Source organism: Bubalus kerabau, chromosome 5 (assembly GCF_029407905.1).
Source record: "Bubalus kerabau isolate K-KA32 ecotype Philippines breed swamp buffalo chromosome 5, PCC_UOA_SB_1v2, whole genome shotgun sequence".
NCBI classification, from domain to species: Eukaryota; Metazoa; Chordata; class Mammalia; order Artiodactyla; family Bovidae; genus Bubalus; species Bubalus kerabau.
This window is the reverse complement of record NC_073628.1, coordinates 6790141-6809166: the sequence shown is the minus strand read 5'-3', so window position 1 is coordinate 6809166 and position 19026 is coordinate 6790141. Positions and strand designations below refer to the sequence as shown.

The 19026-nt window shown below is 58.2% G+C and overlaps 1 protein-coding gene across 1 annotated transcript in view; it reads left to right on the top strand.

Moving 5' to 3' along the window:
* The window catches only part of PACS1 (phosphofurin acidic cluster sorting protein 1), a 147709-nt gene extending 130029 nt beyond the window's left edge, over positions 1-17680 (top strand). Inside the window, exons 11-24 of the mRNA XM_055580767.1 lie at positions 3396-3476; positions 5108-5223; positions 5336-5471; positions 6492-6596; positions 7180-7286; positions 7957-8111; positions 8247-8357; positions 9401-9503; positions 9914-9956; positions 12182-12224; positions 12426-12561; positions 14670-14896; positions 16062-16181; positions 16271-17680. Coding sequence (XP_055436742.1) covers positions 3396-3476; positions 5108-5223; positions 5336-5471; positions 6492-6596; positions 7180-7286; positions 7957-8111; positions 8247-8357; positions 9401-9503; positions 9914-9956; positions 12182-12224; positions 12426-12561; positions 14670-14896; positions 16062-16181; positions 16271-16386 — 1599 coding nt within the window. The 3' untranslated portion in view covers positions 16387-17680. The remainder of the gene's footprint in view (positions 1-3395; positions 3477-5107; positions 5224-5335; positions 5472-6491; positions 6597-7179; positions 7287-7956; positions 8112-8246; positions 8358-9400; positions 9504-9913; positions 9957-12181; positions 12225-12425; positions 12562-14669; positions 14897-16061; positions 16182-16270) is intronic.
* The last annotated feature ends 1346 nt before the right edge of the window (positions 17681-19026 follow it).

The window sequence follows — 19026 nt, the reverse complement described above, 5'->3', positions numbered from 1 at the left end:
AACCTGGGGCCTGGCCAGAGGGAGACTGACTCCAGGCATCCTCGGAATGCAGAACAAGGGCCCTCCTGTGACACAGTGCAAGCAAATTATGAACTGAGATAGCACCCCAGAGCGCTAAGCCTGGTGCCTAACATATGCAAACACTCAGGAAATGTTAGGGATCGTTGTCAGTCAACCAGTAAGGGAAACGGTCTTAATGAAGCTGTCTCTGGGTTGATGCAATTTGTAGACTCTGCTTTTAGTCTCAGTTGCATGACTTACAGAATTTAAAGAGAAAAATCAATTGATGTTCTGGGCCTCGGGTGCTGTATTCGTAAAGTGAAGCTGCTGGGAAAGATTGAAGGCAGGAGGAGAAGGGAACAACAGGATGAGACGGTTGGATGGCATCACCAACTCGATGGACGTGGGTTTGAGCAAACCCCGGGAAATGGTGAAGGACAGGGAGGCTTGGCGAGCTGCAGTCCATGGGGTTGCAAAGAGCCAGACATGACTGAGCGTTTGAACAAAAGGTGTCAGCATAGGAGCCCAGTTAGGTCAGAAGTCAATGGAGTATCAGTCTTGACAGTGTGATGGCCTAAGGACCCCTCTTCAGGCAGAACATTGCTTTGGGGCAGGGTTGGGCTGAGAGCACAAACTCTGGAGTCAGACTTCTGAGTCCGACTCTTGACTCTTATCACTCCACTGACTGTTCTGGGCAGTTACCAAGGCTTCGTGTCCTTGTCCACAAGTTGCATGTAAAAAGGACATGCCTTGCAAGGCAGAGTGAAGATCCAGTGGGAGAAGGCAGCTAAAACCTCCAGCGTGGCGCTTGATTGGTGCTTGGGTTGGTTTGCAGCAGGGGGAGCAGCAGTATGTAAGCAGCGTTGCCATTGTTACTCTGGGCCCCGGGAGCCATTCCAGTTCTGGACTCTTGAAATTGATCGACTCCAGTTGTCTTTTTAGTGAGTCCTTCAAATTCTGATTCTTTTGGCCAAATTTCAGACTTTGCTGGTTCTCTGTGATATTTCTATTTTGAAGAGCTCCATATGTCTTGATGTGGGTGTGGAACTTTGGAATCCTTTAGTATGAAAGGCACTTTGGGAACTACAGAGCGAGGCTGTGCTCTTCACACAGCGAACTTTGAGACGTTCCAGGGAAAACATACGAGGCTGGTGCACTGTAGGCAGGCGAGCACTTGCCGCCCAGCTTTCGTCCTCTCTCCCTGATTTCGTAGCCTTTTTATTTGTTTCTTTTTCCTTAACCTTCTGTTTTGTTCCCCAAATTTCAGAGAATTCAGTTGATCACTAGAACCAGAAGGGATTTCTGCCAACACAAATTATTACAGTTGTGAGTTTTCCCAAGACTTGAGCAGATGATTCGGTCCTTGAAGCTGATAACAGTAGGCCCTGACAGCGCTTCAGCTGGGGCGGCCAAGAGATGGAGATGGTCCACCAGGACCGCCTGCTGCTAAAAGTTGCAAATTGCATGGCACTGTAGCGAATGGTGCTGGAGACCAGTAGTTCTTAAAAGTGAGAGCCTAAAGTACCACCCCACTCTGGCCCCCCACACGCACAGGAGTGCGGACACCTGTGTGGCAGCCAGCAGGCCCCGAGCCTCAGGCTGCCGCAACTCAGTGCCACACAGTCAGACAACACAGCAGCTGCACTGCTGAGGCGAGAAAAGCCTAAAGTGTTTATAGGAGCAGGAAGAGGAACTTGGAGAGTCAGGAGCTTACTTCTGGCAGGATCGACCGGAACATCCAGAAGAGTCAGTGCATAGCCGGCAGGTGCCCCCAACTCTAGTCTGGGTTAGAGCGCTCAGACACTGCTCTGTTGTCAGGGGGCTTGACCACAGGGCTGCTGCCCGAGAACCTTCGAGCAGGGCGGTGTTACCGCCCTCATCCATCCTCTCTAAAACGTGTTTAAGTCACTCATCATGCTGAGATCCAATACTGAGTGAAGTCATCTCCAGTCTCAAGTCCGACCGAGAGTTTTCTGTGACCGTAGACTGTTAACATTGGTTATCCCAGTAGGCAATGTGTAAATGAACTAGCTGTGCAGACAGGAGGCAACCTACCGTGCGTGGCTCTGAACCAAACTGTCGCACACTCTGGGGCCACAGGGTCTGGTTAAAGTGCCTTGGGTTAATTTTACAGATGGCTCAGGACAGTGGTCCTCAACCAAGGGTGGTTTTGCTTCCCAGGGAACACTGGGCAAGGACTGGAGACATTTTTAAATTTTTTTTGGTTCTCACAGCAGCGGTGATTAGTGGGTGGAGACGGGGCTGCAGCTCAGGTCCTGCACAGGACGCCCCAGAGTAGAGAAGGGCCCTCCACAGATGCCAGCGGTCCCAGGTGGAGAAAGCCTGGCTTAGCGTGTGACACGGGCTGACTTGTGTGATCATTGTTCATTAATTTGCCAAGTGACCCCCATGAGCTTTTTAGGCTTTTTCTCTGTGCTCTGTCGTTTACTCAGAGAAAGGACTTTGGGTCATTAGGAGGAAGTGGGCTATCTTCGATCCTTTCTGATTCCCTGGTTCCCCAGAAGAACCAGAGACCCATTTTCATGTAGGATACACAATTCACAGGGCTATTAACTCCTTGGAAAAATGTCCCCATTACTCAGAGAAAGGTCATTGGGAGGAAGTGTGGGGCATCTTCGATCCTTTCTGATTCCCTGGTTCCCCAGAAGAACCAGAGACCCACTGAGGCCAGTGCCTTCCCCATAGCTGAGACTCACACCCCACAGCTGCTCAGGATTCCGACACCGATGTCTGCACAGCCAGAAGCAGCATTCTAAAGTGTGAAAAATCTGGTGCTTTATCTGTATTTGCAAAGTACATTTTTAATATTTATGAGACCTGTAAGAGTTGAGGACAAAGGGAGAATTATTTCACACCTAAATGGCTTAGAATATTCTGTTTGAGGGTTTTCTAGATGTTTCCACCAAGCCAAACGCGTTTGGCCCCCATGGATGTCTTTAGTCTCAAAATCAAAGACCTGAACGCTAGCGTCCCCTTTCTTCTCACCACCGCTGACAGCAGAAGGGGCCCCGTGTGCCCCTCCTGGGCAGGGGTGTTCACCAAACCCCAGAGTCAGGACTGGCAGATCCCACAGCCAAGCCATCTGAAGGCTGGGCCTCTCTTCCCTGAGAGCATCTTTTGAGAATCAGAATTTCTGGGTTTAGCGTCTCACCGTGGTACTGATTTAATGATCACAGAATAACTGACCTTCTGAAGCTCGGTTTTTCACAAAAAAATATGCTCCTTGTTAAGGTGAAAGTCCCAAAGATGTTATGAAAGATGTCATGAGGTCTTCAGATTAAGTGAAAGTATTTTAAGCTTCCAAGGGACTTAGGGAGCAAGTTAGAGTGGTGGTTATTTGGATTGGTGATGACTAATTATTATAATTTTTGCAGATGGAATTGGCTGCACTAGAAAAAGTCAAATCTGCTCGGATTAAAAATCAAGATGACAGCTTGACTGAAACAGACACTCTGGTATGTATGGTTCCGTCTCCTGTTTCCAGCTGTCGAAAATAGTTTTGGGTACCTTTAGAAATAGAGGCAAAAAACCCTCAGGACCATTGTGAAACTTTCGCCTAAATCTGTGGACTTAGGAAGGTCCTGCATTCTCTTCCTCCCGAAATCTTTACCTGTGGAGTATCAGGTTGGTGCCCAAACTAGCAAACCGGAAATGTCCCCATTCCGCTCTTTCTTTAGGTCTGAGCAAATGCTGATTTGGGTACTTTCTCACTATCTGTCACTCTCATGTCCTTCTTTTTTTTTTTTTTTTTAATGTTTATGTATTGATTTATTCACTTTTGGCTGTGCGGGGTCTTCGTTGCTGCATGGACTTTTCTCTAGTTACAGCAAGCCGGGGCTACTCTAGTTACGCTGCACAGGCTCCTCCTCGCGGTGGCCTCTCCTGTCGGGGAGCACAGCTCTAGGGCTTCAGTAGTTGTGGCGTACAGGCTTAGTCACTCCTCGGCACGTGCGACGTTCTCGAATCAGGGATCAAACCTGTGTCTCCTGCATTGACCGGCAATTCTTTACCACTGAGCCACCAGGGAACGCCCCCACCCCCTCATTTACTCCTGGGGGACGATGAGCAGCATCTTTCCCTGAAAAACCACCTCTTCCTCCAGTGTTGTTTTTACAATGGCCAGATAGTCCACAGCATCAGCTCTCCAAGTGGTTACCTGCTGGTCATCTCCTCCCACTGAGAGATGTTGGGGCTGCTCAGGGGTGCGTGGGATGGATCGCCTGGGGCACCCAGTGTAGTTACACACAGATTGAAATCACACACAGACACACACACACACACACACACACACACACTGCTGAGCACTGACAGTGCCCAAACGAGAACACCGTGGTGCCCCGTCGGGAGGAAAGCCAGCCAGAGCACACAGCACAGAGGTTCCAGGGGGCCCAGGGAGGGCAGAGCGGTTCACTTGGGGGAGGGAGTCTGGGGCTGGGCCCGCAGGTCCGGCCTGGGCCCAAGCTCAGCCCACGTGGGGCTGGAGGCCAGCCCCAGCTGGGAGGAGGGAGCAGAGAACTTGACCGGACACCCCCTGGGGGTGTGCTGTACCTCAGCCTCCCGGTGGGAGCTGCCAGCTAAAAGGAGGGATTCTTTCAGGCTCACGTCTCCTATAGTAAAGAATACCGTGTTACAGATCTGTTGTCCAGCAGAGCCTTAAGCTGGGTTCAAGAGGACTGTGGGTCACCCGAAATCCAAGTAGCCCAGCCTCCACTGTTTTCCCCCTTTGGTCCGTACTGCACAGCAGGCGTTTCAAAAATGAAATTCCCATCACGTCACTTCCTGAGTAAAAGGCTCTCCTTCCCGCCTAGAGAAGCCAGATCATCAGCCCAGATTTGCGGGCTGACGGTTCATAAATGTAGGGGTCAGATCGGATAGCAGGCGACCGTGCCCAGCACGGCGGGCACCCTCAGCTGAATTAAACAGTCGTCAGGGGAGGGGGGTGGTGGGAGTTTTAGAACCATGTGTTTCCTGGAAAAGAGCTCTGGGGGCTGACAGTCCCGTGGTGCCGACGGCCCAGACTGGAGCCACCAGGCTCTCGTGATCTTGGAAGGGGGTCACCCTCACGGCTTCCTTTGCTCTGTGGCAGGAAATCACTGACCAGGACATGTTCGGAGACGTGAGCACGAGTCTGGTTGTGCCCGAGAAAGTCAAAACTCCCATGAAGTCCAGCAAAACGGACCTGCAGGGCTCCGCCTCCCCCAGGTACTCAGGGTGGGAAGAAGCTCCTGAGGCATCGGGTGGAAGGAGGGGAGCACGGCGAGCGTGGCCTCAGAAAGGGGGGCCGTTTAACCGCCTCCTTCCACGTCCGTGGCAGCAAAGTGGAAGGAGTGCACACCCCCCGACAGAAGAGGAGCACCCCCCTGAAGGAGCGGCAGCTCTCCAAGCCGCTGAGCGAGAGGACCAACAGCTCCGACAGTGAGCGGTCCCCAGACCTGGGCCATAGCACGCAGGTACCCACCCGCTAGGCGCCCTGGACCCCTGGCTCTGTTCCGTCATCTCCTTGGGAGGTCGGGTGGAGAGGAAGGGGGTGTATTTGATTGTTCTGAGTAAAGAGAGGCCTAAAGGGAGAAGTCCAGCATGTTTGTTATCTGCTCCCATTGAGGAATTGCAGGACGGAGTAGGGGACGCTGGCGCGTTCTGCCCCCATCAGACCTTGGAGGGGACTGTGCCGGGGACAGTGTTCAGGGGACAGTGGCCATCAGCTCTCCCAGGAGGTCTACTCTTCACTCTGATGCCCTTAGCATTGCTGTGGGCTAGTTACAATGATTTGAAGCCGACATGGCAACATTAAACTTTTGAGTGCCAGACCTCAGAGTGGCTGGAGTAGGCACCCAGAAGGAAGTGGCCCTTGGGGTTGTATGCCCTCTGAAGGCCAGTCTCCCAGGGAAGGATTCTCCCTGACAGGCCTCGCCCAGCTCCTGTGCTCCTGGAGTTAGTGGTGGGCCCGCTTGTTCTCCTGATAAATACCTTTAGGAAGGGGGTTTGTGTCCGTATGGCTTGCAGAGCTAACGCTCTGCAGCTGAAAATGAGCCCAGGACTAGAATAGCCCGGTGCCTGGGGCGAGGTATTGTCCTTCTTGTTAATCACTGCTCCTGAAATACCTTTGTTCCCCTAGTCGGAGGGCTCCCCACATGGCGCACTCTCATTATCTCTCCCCGCTGCCCTCCTTTCCATCCTGCAGCACCTGCTTTCCGCTCCTCCCTCCTCCCCTCCCGCTGCCCCTGCTTCATTCCCCTTCGGGGCCCTTCCTGCCTAGGCAGGACAGCCACCATGTTCCTGGGGCACCAGCCTGGGCCCTGAGGCCTGGCTTCGCGTGTTCTCATCCCGCTCCAGTCTGCTGTGCTCTGGCCAGTGGGACACCGGATCTCTTGCATAGGTTCCTGGTAGCTCTTCTCCATACCCTGGACCACAAGTCACCCCACACCCCCCCCAAGCTCCCTGGGGATCAACAGACACATCTATCCCTGCAGATTCCCAGAAAGGTGGTCTATGACCAGCTGAACCAGATCCTGGTGTCGGACGCGGCCCTCCCGGAAAACGTCATCCTCGTGAACACCGCTGACTGGCAGGGCCAGGTACAGCACCCAGCGTCACAGGGCCGGGGAGGAAGGATGCTGGGGAACAAGAGACTCCCCGGGTGTGGATCTGAAAGCCAGGGCACGGGGAAATCCGAAATGACCCCCTTCTTTTCCGGCTCCTCCTAGCCTGGCTTAAGCCCACGGTTCTGGCTCTGGTCCCAGTCCTGTCATTTTCCAGCCTGAGGGGCCTTAAGTCACCAATTTTCTGTACCTCAGTTTCCTTATCTCTAAAAAAGCAGAGGCGCCAGCAGGGCCCTGGTTTCCAGAAGGGGCGGAGCAACAGCAGCCCAGCCCCGCCCAGTCCCGCCATCCATCCTGCGATTGGGCTGCAGAGGCCATGTAGAATGTAGCATGTCCTGGGCCTTCCCACGTTTCCTCCTGATCCCGTCTCCCTGGGGTCTGGCCCCACCTTCTCCCGACTGGCAGTAGGAGCCTGACCTTGGCCGGCTGTGGTCTGAAGGACGGACAGTGGGGCCCTGCTGCCCGGCCTGGGCCTTGCCGCCCTCGTGGCCTGCGGGAGGCGGTGTCCCTGCCACACGGCCTCACCTGTGTGGTTCCCCCTGCCCCCGCCCCCCCACAGTACGTGGCGGAGCTGCTACAGGACCAGCGGAAGCCCGTCGTGTGCACGTGCTCCACGGTGGAGGTCCAGGCTGTGCTGTCCGCTCTGCTCACCCGCATCCAGCGCTAGTAAGGCCAGCTCCTCTCCTGCCCTTTGGGGTCCCCTCCCACCTCATTCTCCCACCCTCATTTCCAAGCTCTGAGAGGGCCCCCTGGCTCATCAGACCCGAAACTCACGGTCGGTACCTGGTCGGGCAGCGTCAGGCCCTGGTGCTCTGTTGTTCCTGCTGGCCCCGGAGGGTTGGGATGAAAATGTCACCCTCCTGCCCGCCGGCGTCCCACCTGGTCTCCTGCCACACCTTGACCTGCCTCATCCTCTTCCTAAACCCATGACGAAGAAGGCCGGGCAGAGAGCCCGGGGTTCTACAAGACTTTCTCCTCCTGCCCCCTGCCCACCCAGCGTCGGGGCCCTCCCTCTCAGGACCTGCCGTGGGAAGAGCCTCAGACGTCTTGGGCTCACGCCCGCCTCTGACCACAGGGCAGTGCCGACTCGTCTTCCCATTAGCCTCAACCGGTTCTGCCTGCCTTCTAGACAGTCCCCTGTCCTCTCTGACCCTGAATTTCTCTCTTTGCAGAAGCACTATGGTGTGTTGCCTCTCTCTGTGTGATTTTGTTCACTGGTTTGTTTTTCCTCTGGGGGCTGTCGAGGTCAAGTGAAGTCAGAGCTTGGGGGGAGGCTTCCTCTGAGCAGGACGTGGCCCCCTGATGTGGCCCTGTCCCCCCGAACCCTCGCTCCCAGCTGCAACTGTAACTCCTCCATGCCGAGGCCGGTGAAGGTGGCAGCGGTGGGCGGCCAGAGCTACCTGAGCTCCATCCTCCGCTTCTTCGTCAAGTCGCTGGCCAGCAAGACCTCCGACTGGCTGGGCTACATGCGCTTTCTCATCATTCCCCTCGGTGAGGGCGTGGCAGAGCCCACCCCGAAGCGGCGGGCGGCGCTGGGTCCCGGGAAGGGCCAGTCGGGGAGACCGAAGGCTGGGCCTCATTCACCCCCTCCTCACCAGCTCGCCTTCTCTGGTCTCTGTCTCCCAGGTTCTCATCCGGTGGCCAAATACCTGGGCTCCATCGACAGCAGGTATAGCAGCACCTTCCTTGATCCTGGCTGGAGAGATCTGTTCAGCCGCTCGGAGCCCCCGGTGTCAGGTACTGGCCCTCGTGGGGGACAAGACGCAGGGAGCTGGGCTCGGCCACATGCAGGGGCAGGGTCGTGCTGCTTCCCCTCCCCGCGGCCTGTTCATTTTTCCAGCACTTTATTAAAAGGAGGCCCTGTAAGCGCAGCCTTTCCACACTGGATGTGTTTGGTCTCTGCACATTTAGAAATAAGGAGGCCGAGGGGGTGGTGTCAGGAAGTATCTGGTTGTGGAGATCAAATGTGGAAGCGGAGAGCAGCTGCCAAGTGTCTATTGATAAATGAATAACATACCACCAACCGTGTCTTTTCCTGAAATACAGAGCAGAGGCGGCAGGGACGGAGCAAGCTTGGGCCCAGCGAGGCCGGGAGGTGGTCAGTGCTCCCACGGGCCTGGCAGGAAGCGATGGGGACGGGGGCGGCAGGTGGTTCCAGGGCTGATCAGAGCAGGGATGGAAGCAGGAGCCAGCGGAACAGGGAAGGAGCAGGCTGGGGGGAAGGGCGCACAGATCAGACGGGAGGACAGCTCTTGGCTGCACGATTCCTTAGATTCAGGGGACTTCCCTCGTGGTCCCGTGGTTAAGGCTTCACCTTGTAGTGCAGGGGGTGTGGGTTCAATCCCTGGTCGGGGAACTAAGATCCCCCATGCCTCAGGGGGATCTAAAACCAAAACATAAAACAGAAGCAATATGGTAACAAAGTCAGTAAAGACTTTATAGTTCACATCAAAGAAAAGATCTGTTTAAAAAATTTCCTGGGATTTCCCTGGTGGTCCAGAGGTTAAGAATCTACCTCCCAATTCAGGGGACGTAGGTTCGAACCGTGGTCAGGGAACTGAGGTCCCCTGTGCCACAGGTCAACTAAACCCCAACACACCCAAATAAATAAATGAACGTTGTTTAAAAAATTCCTTAGGTTCAAACCAGCGGGTCTTTAGAGCCCTTTCTCTGCCTCAGCTCCTGGGGTCTTCTGGTGGGACTCAGCAGGGGGGCGCTCAAGGAGGATTCTCGGGTTCGCCTACTGAAGTAAGTCAGCCCACATCTCGGCTTCTCCGCAGAGCAACTGGACGTGGTGGGGCGGGTGATGCAGTACGTCAGTGGGGCGGCCGTGACGCACCAGCTGCCCGTGGCGGAGGCCATGCTCACCTGCAGGCACAAGTTGTGAGTGGACCTGGGGTGGACTCTGAAAACAGGTTGGGTGGGCTAGATAAATCTTCGGTTCTTTTGCTATTTCACACCCTCCTCCTCCCCACCACATTTCCCTCGTAGAAACCCAAGAGAGTATGAGAAGCTGTGCCTTCCCTTCCCCGCCCAGGCCACCCCCGACCCCGGCCTCCCCACCCGCTGTGGGCGCCCCCTCAGTACAGACATGGGGGCAGGGGGTAGAGCATGCACAATCAGGGCTTTTGCCTCCTTTTGGAGGCTCCTCGTGCCATCCTGAGGGCAGAGGGAAGATGGCAAGTGGTGTCTGGGCTCCCTTAAAGCCTCAGTAAAGCGTGGAAAGCTTCCGTCCCCAGCTCTCCACACGGTCTCTCCCGCCAGCTGTAAAGCTCTCCTTTCTCTCCTCACAGCCCTGATGAAGACTCGTATCAGAAGTTCATCCCCTTCATTGGCGTGAGTACCAGCCCCCCTCTCCTCTGTACCCCACCCACCCACCTGGCTTCCCTGGGCTCCACGTGCCAACACACACACGGGGCTTTCCTGATGGCTCAGACGGTAAAGAATCTGCCTGCAATGTAGGAGACCTGAGTTCAATCCTTGGGTGAGGAAGATCCCCTAGGAAGAGAATGGAAGTCTACTCCAGTATTCTTGCCTGGAGAATCCCATGGACAGAGGAGCCTGGTGGGCTACAGTCCACCGCACACAGTCCAACATGACTGACTTTCACTTCATACACAAGAGACTCATCTAGACAGCAGTCTTGTCCAGGGGCTATTTTGCTCCCAGGGAACATCTGGCAGTGTCTGATCTGGGGACAGATTTGGCTGTCAGAGCTGGGAGTGGGGGTGGGCACAGCTGGGAGTGGAAGTGGCACTGGCATCTGTGGGTGGGGCCAGGGACACGCTAACCACCCTGCAGGGCCCAGGACAGCCCCCCGACAGAGCCCTGAGGGTCAGCAATGCCGGGGAGAGGAAGCTGTGGGCTGGGACAGGCCCCGAGCTGCTCCTTTCAGAGTCCTTTCCCCGCGTCACCACGGGTACCACGTGTTCTTACTGTAGTTCTGGGGTCCCAGGGGGTGATATCCAGGGCACTGGTTCTCCGGCTCCAGGGAAAAGAAAGCAAAGCTGTTGCCAGGAGAGGAGTCCGAGACATGAGTAGCTCTGTCTTCAGAGTTGGGGACACGGAGAGAAAGGGGCTCTCTCCCCTCCTGTTTGGTCAGGGGACAATCTTTGCACGAGTGGATTCTAAAGACAAAGGAAAGACCTCTTGGGTGTCCTTGGCGTCGGGTGAACCCAGCCCAGATTGCATTTGGCAGCTGCTGGGCCCCGGGACCGAGACTGACCAAGAGAGGGAGCCTAGAGGGAACAGCTGACACCCCTCCCCGCCCAGGGCCGAAGCACGACCCAGAAGGCCGGCAGAGAACTCAGATCTCCCTTTCTGAGGCAGCCGAGTTTCTCTTCCGCATCAGCTGGTATCTTTTCCTGCAGCCTCGCCGAGGGAGGGTCCCTCCCAGCCTCTAGGGAGGGCGAGGCACATGCAGGTGAGGGGTCAGCGGCCCCCATCCCTGCTCTCCGCTCATCCCAGATCCTGTGATCCTGGGTGGCCCTGTGAGCCTCGAGCGATCCTGGGAAATGCCTGAGCCTGGGGGTGTGGATCCTTGTCAAGGCTCCCATCTGCCTGGTCCAGTCAGTCCCCGTCAGCCACTGGGGCTGGTCCCACGGCCACATCGGAGGGCCCGGGCCGTGACGTGCAGCCCGGGCTGGCAGTCTGACCCACGTCTGTGTGGAGCTGTGGGGTCACTGCTACTCTGGCCTCGCAGCAAAACAGAAAGAAAAAATTAAAAATTGAAACAAGCAATCAAAGGAGCTGGCAGCCTCGTGCAGCAACCAGAGGAGCAAGGAGACAGGACTCGTGTCCCGGAAGTTCGGGGTGCCAGCATGCCACTTTCCAGGAATTAAAATCAGGATGTGTAGAGTCAGGAGCAGATTCCACGGAGTGGCAGCTCTGTGCTCTTATCAGCTTCAAGGGAACCAGCATGTGTGTGTGATCCCCGCTCCCTGCTGTCCCTGGGACCCCGCTTCCGTGACCCCCCAGCCCTGCTGACCTCAGGCCCCTGCCCTGACATCCAGGTCTGTCTCTAGCTATACCCTTTGCTGGCCTCTGGAGGGCCCCCTCTGCCTGTCCCAGAATTTTCTCTGGGGAACTGACATCAGTATCACTGCCTAGGGCTAGGCTTAGAGTCGGGGGTCCCTGGGATCCCCGCCTCCTAGTTGGTGTTCCTCCAGATTCCTGTTCCAGTGTGTTCACGCCCCCACCGGTACCCCACTCCCATCTGCCAAGGTTCTTTTCCCAGTGCTACCTTCTCTCTGACCTGAGAAGACGGCCTCCTGCCCAAGTGATCTCAGAAGAAATGAGATCAGGATACAAAAGGGGTTCCTGCCCCCTCGGGTAGCCTTGCCCACGTCCCCAGAGAAGAGCTACAGGTCTCCCACGTCCCCGACTCACTGTTTGCAGTTGGGTTTGCTCACCTCTCCTGACGATCCCAGCTGCTCAAAATCGGCAGAGAGTTTCGAAGCCTGCGATCAAACAGCGTGCGGTTGTGGCCGCCGGGTCCAGCTGACCTGAAGGTGTCTGGCTTGGGTGGGTGGACCTAACGCAGGGTCTCTTCTCCCTCGCAGGTGGTGAAGGTGGGTCTGGTTGAAGACTCTCCTTCCACAACAGGTGAGCCTGGGGCCCCTTGGCCTCTTCCGGGTGAGGACGGTGCATCCTGCCCGCCTGCTCCCTAGTCAGAAGGCCAAAGGGTGAAGATGAGGGGGTCCCAGGCCAAGGCAGGGCTCAAGTCCCAGGGCGGTGGCGGAGCAGGCTGTAGCCAAGACCGGTCAGGGCAACTTCCTTTGGTCAACCATGTCTGTCCCCCCACAGGCGATGGTGACGACGCACCCGTGGTCAACCTGACTGTGCCCTCCACATCGCCGCCCTCCAGCTCGGGCCTGAGCCGAGACGCCACGGCCACCCCTCCTTCCTCCCCGTCCATGAGCAGCGCCTTGGCCATCATGGGGTAAGGCTGTGGCCCGTTCTGTCTGTTCCCCGACACGCCTCCATCGGGGCGGTGCCTGACTCATTCCCCGGCTGCCCCAGTGTGTAGGACGGTGACCCTGGGTCCGGAATGTCAGCGGGGGGAGTCAGGTCACTGGCCAAGCTGGTCATCACACAGCTTGCTCCTGTCTGTCCTGTCTGCCTCCCGGGTGTAAGGGTGAATGAGACCCAGGGCACTGAGGCCCTTCTAGCCTGTCAGCTGCTGCACGTACTCGGGGTAGGACTGCCCGGTCCGGGAGAGAGTGTGGGCCTGGGCGTCAGACACCTGGACTTGCATCATGTCCACACAGTTGCGTCCCCCATGTGTGTGTGTGCTAAAGAACAAACCACTCAGTGACATTGGTCAAAGCGAGAGCGACTCTCGAAGGCGGGAGCCGCCGCTGTGGGCTGCTCTGCTGCGGACTCTGCAGAGGAGCCAGGACTCTGGGTGGAGCCAGAGCAGGACGGGGCAGACCCAGTAAAAGTACTGAGAGGAACTGTGGGGGTCCGGGGGGGCGGTCCCGATTCCAGCTAAACTGCTCTGCCAGAAGTCTCATGAAGACAGTCCTGAGAGGGTGGAGGGTGAGGAGCCCCGATCAGAGCCGCAGGGTGGTCAGAAATGGGGGGCGGGGGGGTTCTTGTGAGGACTGGATTTTCCGAGGTCCAGAAAGAGGTTCAGGAGCCTGACTAGTTTGAGCAAAGAATCGCGGTCACTTGGGCAAGCTACTCAGCTCCACTCTGTGAAAGTAAAGGTGACATAGCCACGGGGTTTTGCTTTGAGGTGGAAATAAGAGCCTCACTGTCAGCGCCTGGCCCGAGGAGGCGCGGCCTCCTTCCGGGCACCCAGTGTGTCCGTCACCCAAGGGCCCCCGCGGCCAGTGACACGGGCAGGTCAGACCCCAGGCTCCTGGGCCCCAGCAGGGCCAAAGCCACAGAGAGAGTGCTGTGACCGAGTAGGGAGCAGTGGCTAGGAAGTGGGGAGGGAATCCCTTTAGGATCTGAAATGTCCAGTGTTTAGATTGAGTGGTCAAGGAGGCCTCTGGAGGAACTGATTGGGGCAGGGGAGGGGGCGGGGTGCGGGGTCAGGGCAGCCCCAGGCGGGGGAAGGGGCGGCAGAGAAGAGCCAGAGGTGCTCCTGCCACTCCCTCTGCTCCCTCTCCTCTCTGTCACCTCCTCCTGGTCTCCTGGGGATGCTCTGTGAGCAGCAGAGAGTGTAGGCACTGGCCTGTGGCTTTGCCAGAACCCCTGGCAACAGTGCCATGGTCCCCAAAGAGTCCTAAGTGTCTTAGGGCAGAGCCCGGACCCCAGCCCTCACCCTCACTCGCCCTGTCTCCCCTCTTCGCTCCCAGTCAGGGGTCTGCCACTGACTTGCTGAAATGCAGGAAGAGGAGGGAATCCCACCAACAGGTCACGCTGTGACCTTGCGGTCCAGGCTCCCTGGGGCCTGGGGACCCGCCTTATCCCGACCTCCTTTCCCATCCGGTTTAAGCTTGTTTTTTAATGGAACCGCTGAATCCTGGCAGAAAGAAATATCAGATGATTTGTGTAGCCTGTACCTATTGTGTCTGACGCCTCCTTTCAAGAAAACATCAGCTCTTTTTCCCCTTGGAGCTAAAATTATCCCTGAGCTAGAAGTGCCATAAACGAGAGAGAAAGCCACAGGTCGGCTCCTCGCCCCCGGCGGCTCTGCAGCCGCCTGGTGCCCGCCTCTGCCCCACTTAGTCTCTCCCACCCTCGGCGGGGGGTTCTGCCTGCTGGGGGTCGTGTGTGTGCACACGTTTGCACACATGCTCATGCACACGTGTCCTGGTGGTGGGTGTGCGTGCACGCATTTTCTTCCCTCAGAGCTTCTTCCTTCTCTGCTTCCCTCCTGCCTGGGTGATTCTTCCTGGGCTCCCCTGTGGGCACTTGGAGCCTTGCCCTCCCCTGGCCGACTCCTCAGGTCAGCCTGACTCCCCACTCCCCCACCAGCCTGGTCTGTGACGCTGGAGGGACCCCAGAGCTGCTTGGCTGGCGCCTCCCCCAGGCCCTCCCCGCCCCGTCCACCCTTGGCGGGCGCTGAGCCCCCTCCCCATTACCGCCCCTCTCCAGGAGCCCCAGCAGCCCTTACGGGGACGTGATTGGCCTCCAGGTGGACTACTGGCTGGGCCACCCTGGGGAGCGGAGGAGGGAAGGCGACAAGAGGGACGCCAGCTCCAAGAACACCCTCAAGAGCGTCTTCCGCTCAGTACAGGTCTCTCGCCTGCCCCACAGCGGGGAGGCCCAGCTCTCCGGCACCATGGCCATGACCGTGGTCACCAAAGAGAAGAACAAGAAAGGTTAGTGACTCGTGAGGCCAGGGGCGTTCAGGCCCTCCAGGCCTCCCCGTCTCCTCTCTCGGGGTCAGGACAGGCTCCGCTTCTGGGAGAGAGACCCCGAATGAGCACGGAGGCAGCAAGCACATGTATCATGGGGTCCCACCGCCCCCACACACAGGACAAAGCCATTCCTTCTGTCACAAAGGAAACCGAGGTCCCCAGGAAGTCACTGGTCCCTGCCTGCCGAGCCTCGGCACCTTTGGGGCGAGGCATTTTGTGCTGCCATGAACAAGGGAGGCTTCCTGGCCAGTGCCCTCAGGGATGGATGGCGTGACCTGAGGTTGTTCCTGGCCAGGGCTCTCAACCCCCAACCCTGGAGGCCACCCAAGCCTTCGTGAACAAAAGGTGTGGTTTTTAAGAATTCAGGGGACGAGAGCCCTTGGGGGGTTGGGGGGAAGATGGCTTCAGCACCAGTGGGGACAGGGGTCCTGCACTCTGAGGAGGTGAGGCGGGAGCCCCCACACCTGGGGGCGGGGAGCAGTGCTCGCAGATGTTGCTTCCCATGGTGAACCCCCACATCTGGCTCTGCACCCGCTGGAGCAGGCGGGGTGACTCGGGGGTGCTCACAGCCTCCCAGCTGTCAGGAAGGGGCTTCCTTCTCTGCTGGCCCCCGCCTTCCTCCTCTGGGTGCATCCAAAGCAGCTGGGCCTTTGCATTCATGCCTCTGCCCCGAAAGGTGCCCCAGGAAGGTGGGCAGGCCCTGTGCCAGGCCCGCAGCTGGAACCCCCTGTGGCACCCGGAGACCCGCTGAGGGTGGCCCAGGGCTGAGATTCTATGTAGCCTCCCCTCCAGCCACACAGACACAGCCCCACACAGGCACCTGAGTGGGTGGACAGAGGTGCCTGACAGGGCAGCTGGCCCCCTACCCACAGGCTTTCAGAACATTTGAGCCGGAAAGGACTCCGAGCCCATCTGGCCCCAGGTTCTCTTTACTCAGTGAAGATACCGAGGCCCAGGGAGAAGGGCAGGAGCTTGGAGATCCTGAGACATTCTGGCTGGGGGGGCGGGGTGGGGAGTCTGCTTTCTGCAAATCACCACCCTTCCCAGGGAAAGGGGGCAGTGGGTGGGGGAGAGCGCAGCCGCCTTTCCAGGGGCGGTGACAACGTGGTTCCCGCTTGCTTTCCAGTTCCCACCATCTTCCTGAGCAAGAAGCCTCGAGAAAAGGAGGTGGATTCTAAAAGCCAGGTCATCGAGGGCATTAGCCGCCTCATCTGCTCTGCTAAGCAGCAGCAGACCATGCTGAGAGGTGCGGGCGTGGGGGTTGGGGGGATGGCAGGAAGGCTGCGGCCCTCTCCGGCAGCCCTGGTCATCCCCACGCCTCCCTGTCACCCCCAGTGTCCATCGACGGGGTCGAGTGGAGCGACATCAAGTTCTTCCAGCTGGCAGCCCAGTGGCCCACCCACGTCAAGCACTTTCCAGTGGGACTGTTCAGTGGCAGCAAGGCCACCTGAGGGCACCGTCTCCCAGCCACGCCCCCTCCTGGCACTGCCACCAGCCTCACCGCCTGCGGGCAGGGGGAGGCCAGCAGGCCCCGGGCCCAGTGTCCCCCTTCCCGGCCCCGGGGCCTGCATCTCCCCGGCCCGGTCTTGCAGGACACTGCCACCCACCGGGGCCGCCGTTCCCTGCCACTGCTCGGGCCCAGTCCTGCGCAGCCCCTCCTCCCTCCCTCCTTTCCCTCCCCCTCGGCTCCTGGCCCGAGGCATGTTGACTGTGCCTTTCGGTGCCCACCCCTGGTCCCTGGAATCGAGTCCTCCAGGCCTCCCCTCACCTCACCTGACTTCAGCCTCTTTCTCCACGTGGCCCCAGTTCTCTTCCTGGAAATAGGAAACCTGGGGTCCTGGCCCACGGCCAGCATTCCAGCCTCCCCCTGCCACCCCCAGATTCCCATCTTCTAAAGCTCAGCTGCCAGACACCACACAGCCGGCCTCCCCCCGGGGACGCCCAGCACCAAGGCCATTCGCCACTGCTGTGGGGGTGACAAGGGCACAGACCCTGCCCCCACCCCAAGACAGAGTTGCTGCTGTGATGCGTGGGTTTCTGGGGTGCAGGAGCCCTCGTGGTCTCACCCATGCATGGTTCCCCCACGCCCAGGTCCCCTGGAGGTGTCACATGTGTCCCTGAGAAGTTCTTTGGTTCTCTGCACCGCCAGTCTCTCAGTGGTTTCGTGTGACTCGCCTGGGGCCTGGTCCCTGTCCTTGGATCTCCCCCTATTGAGGACTTTCCTCCCCAGCCCTGCCTCTGGACCCAGAGAGGTGGGAGGCAGACCCTGCCAACACGTCTGCGGCCCAGTCCCTTCCGCTCCCTGCACCCCGTGTCCGCCGGTCTTCTTTCCCTGCTCTGTCCTCCCCTCCTCACCTGGGCCCCTGGCCTGGGAAGGCCCCTTCCTCCCAGCCAGGCCTCCCCCTCTGCGGCCTCGGGCGCCTGAGCCCCTCCTCAGCCCCCACCATCGGCCTCGGCCTTCCTGGAGACCAGAGGCACGTGCGGCAGCCAGCAGCTCCGCCTCCGGAGCTTTGGCCATGGCCCCCTCACCCCTTCTAGAAGTTTTTGCACAGAACTTCATTTTGGAAAGTGTTTTTCTCATTCTCCATACCTCCCCCAAACTCCTCCAGCCCTTCCCCCGGTGCAGCCCTGCCGTCCAGAGCGTCCCCAGGGCTGTGCTGCTCACTCGGCCGGAGAGAGGGGCAGGGTGGGAGGGACTGAGAGGATGTTGGGTTTTTCATTCAATAAACTGGTGATTTCTTACCAACGAGCAATCCTTGGGCCTCTGAGCCTCTCATTGTGACACAGGATCCGTCCAGCCTTGCTCGTCCCCGCCGCACAGTGTGGCCACTAACTACACTCACAGTCAGCTGGGAGGGGGACTTCCCTGGCGGTCCACTGGCTAAGGCTGCGCACTCCAATGCAGGGGGCCTGGGTTTGATCCTGAGTAGGCTCCACAGGCCACAACTAAGACCTGGTGTAGCCAAATAAATACTAAAAGCCACCTGGGAGGGAATTGCCTGACAGCCCAGCAGTTCCGAATTTGTGCTCCCAGTGCAGGGAGTGTGGGTTCCATCCCTGGTTGGGGAACTAAGATCTCACATGGCACGTGCTATGGCCAAAAGAGCAACAACAACAAAATCAGCTGGGAACTGGCTGGAAAGAAGCCTGTCCCCATTTACTTGATCACAGAAACAGGCATGAAGGTGTGTGCCCCACGAGGCAAAACAAGGTCAGGAATAGAAGTCACGCCATTCCCACGCCGAAACCCCATTTTTCTCGGGGACCCACCATCCCCAAATCCCATCTCCCAAGGCAGTGACACGTCATCTGCACTCTTCCAACATGAGATGAGAACTCGGCTTCTCTCCCCTGCTGGGCCGTATTTTCTGAAAGTTGGTGAAGCCTCAGGCCTGGGGGGAGCGGGGGAGCTCAGGTCCACCATCAGTTCGCTTTCCTGCCTGCCCTTAACCCTGGAGGTGACAGATTCCCGCTCCTGGGACGCCTGGCTCTTCACGTGCTCCCAGGACACAGGCCTGCACGCCAAGCCTCCTTCACCAAATGAGTGCCCAGTAATGGCTTGTGTCCCCCCAACCCCCGCAGGACACAGCTCTGGAAAAGTGGATGGCCAGGTGCGGCAGGCTGTCCCCAGCTCCCCAAGCCTCATGGCCAGTCACCTAATGGAACCTCTGGGACCCAGTGGCGTGGCCACCCAGGCTCTCTTAGCCTGAAAGATGGAACGAATGCCCGCCTCCCGAGGGGCAGAGTCCAGTTGGGTACCAGAAGGTGTTCCAGAAACGCAGTCTGCACTGCAGTTCTCCGAAGAAGGGTACAAGCCAGCTAGTGAGAGACACGCCCGGAGAGGTGGAGGCTGAGGTGAGCTAGAGAGGCAGGCAGAGCCCCCCAGAGGTCCGCAGGGCAGGGGCCTGGGGGCCTGGGAGCTGGTGGGAGGCCCAAGCGGGACGAGCTTGGACAGATAGACTCAGGCCCCAGCTAGGAGCCGAGTCAGGGAAGCAGATGATGGAGACAGGAGTGGGAACTCCTTGCTGACTTGACTCCCAGCCTCACTCCACTTGGCCCTGCCCCAGGTCCCTCCCACCTTCTCCAGGGCT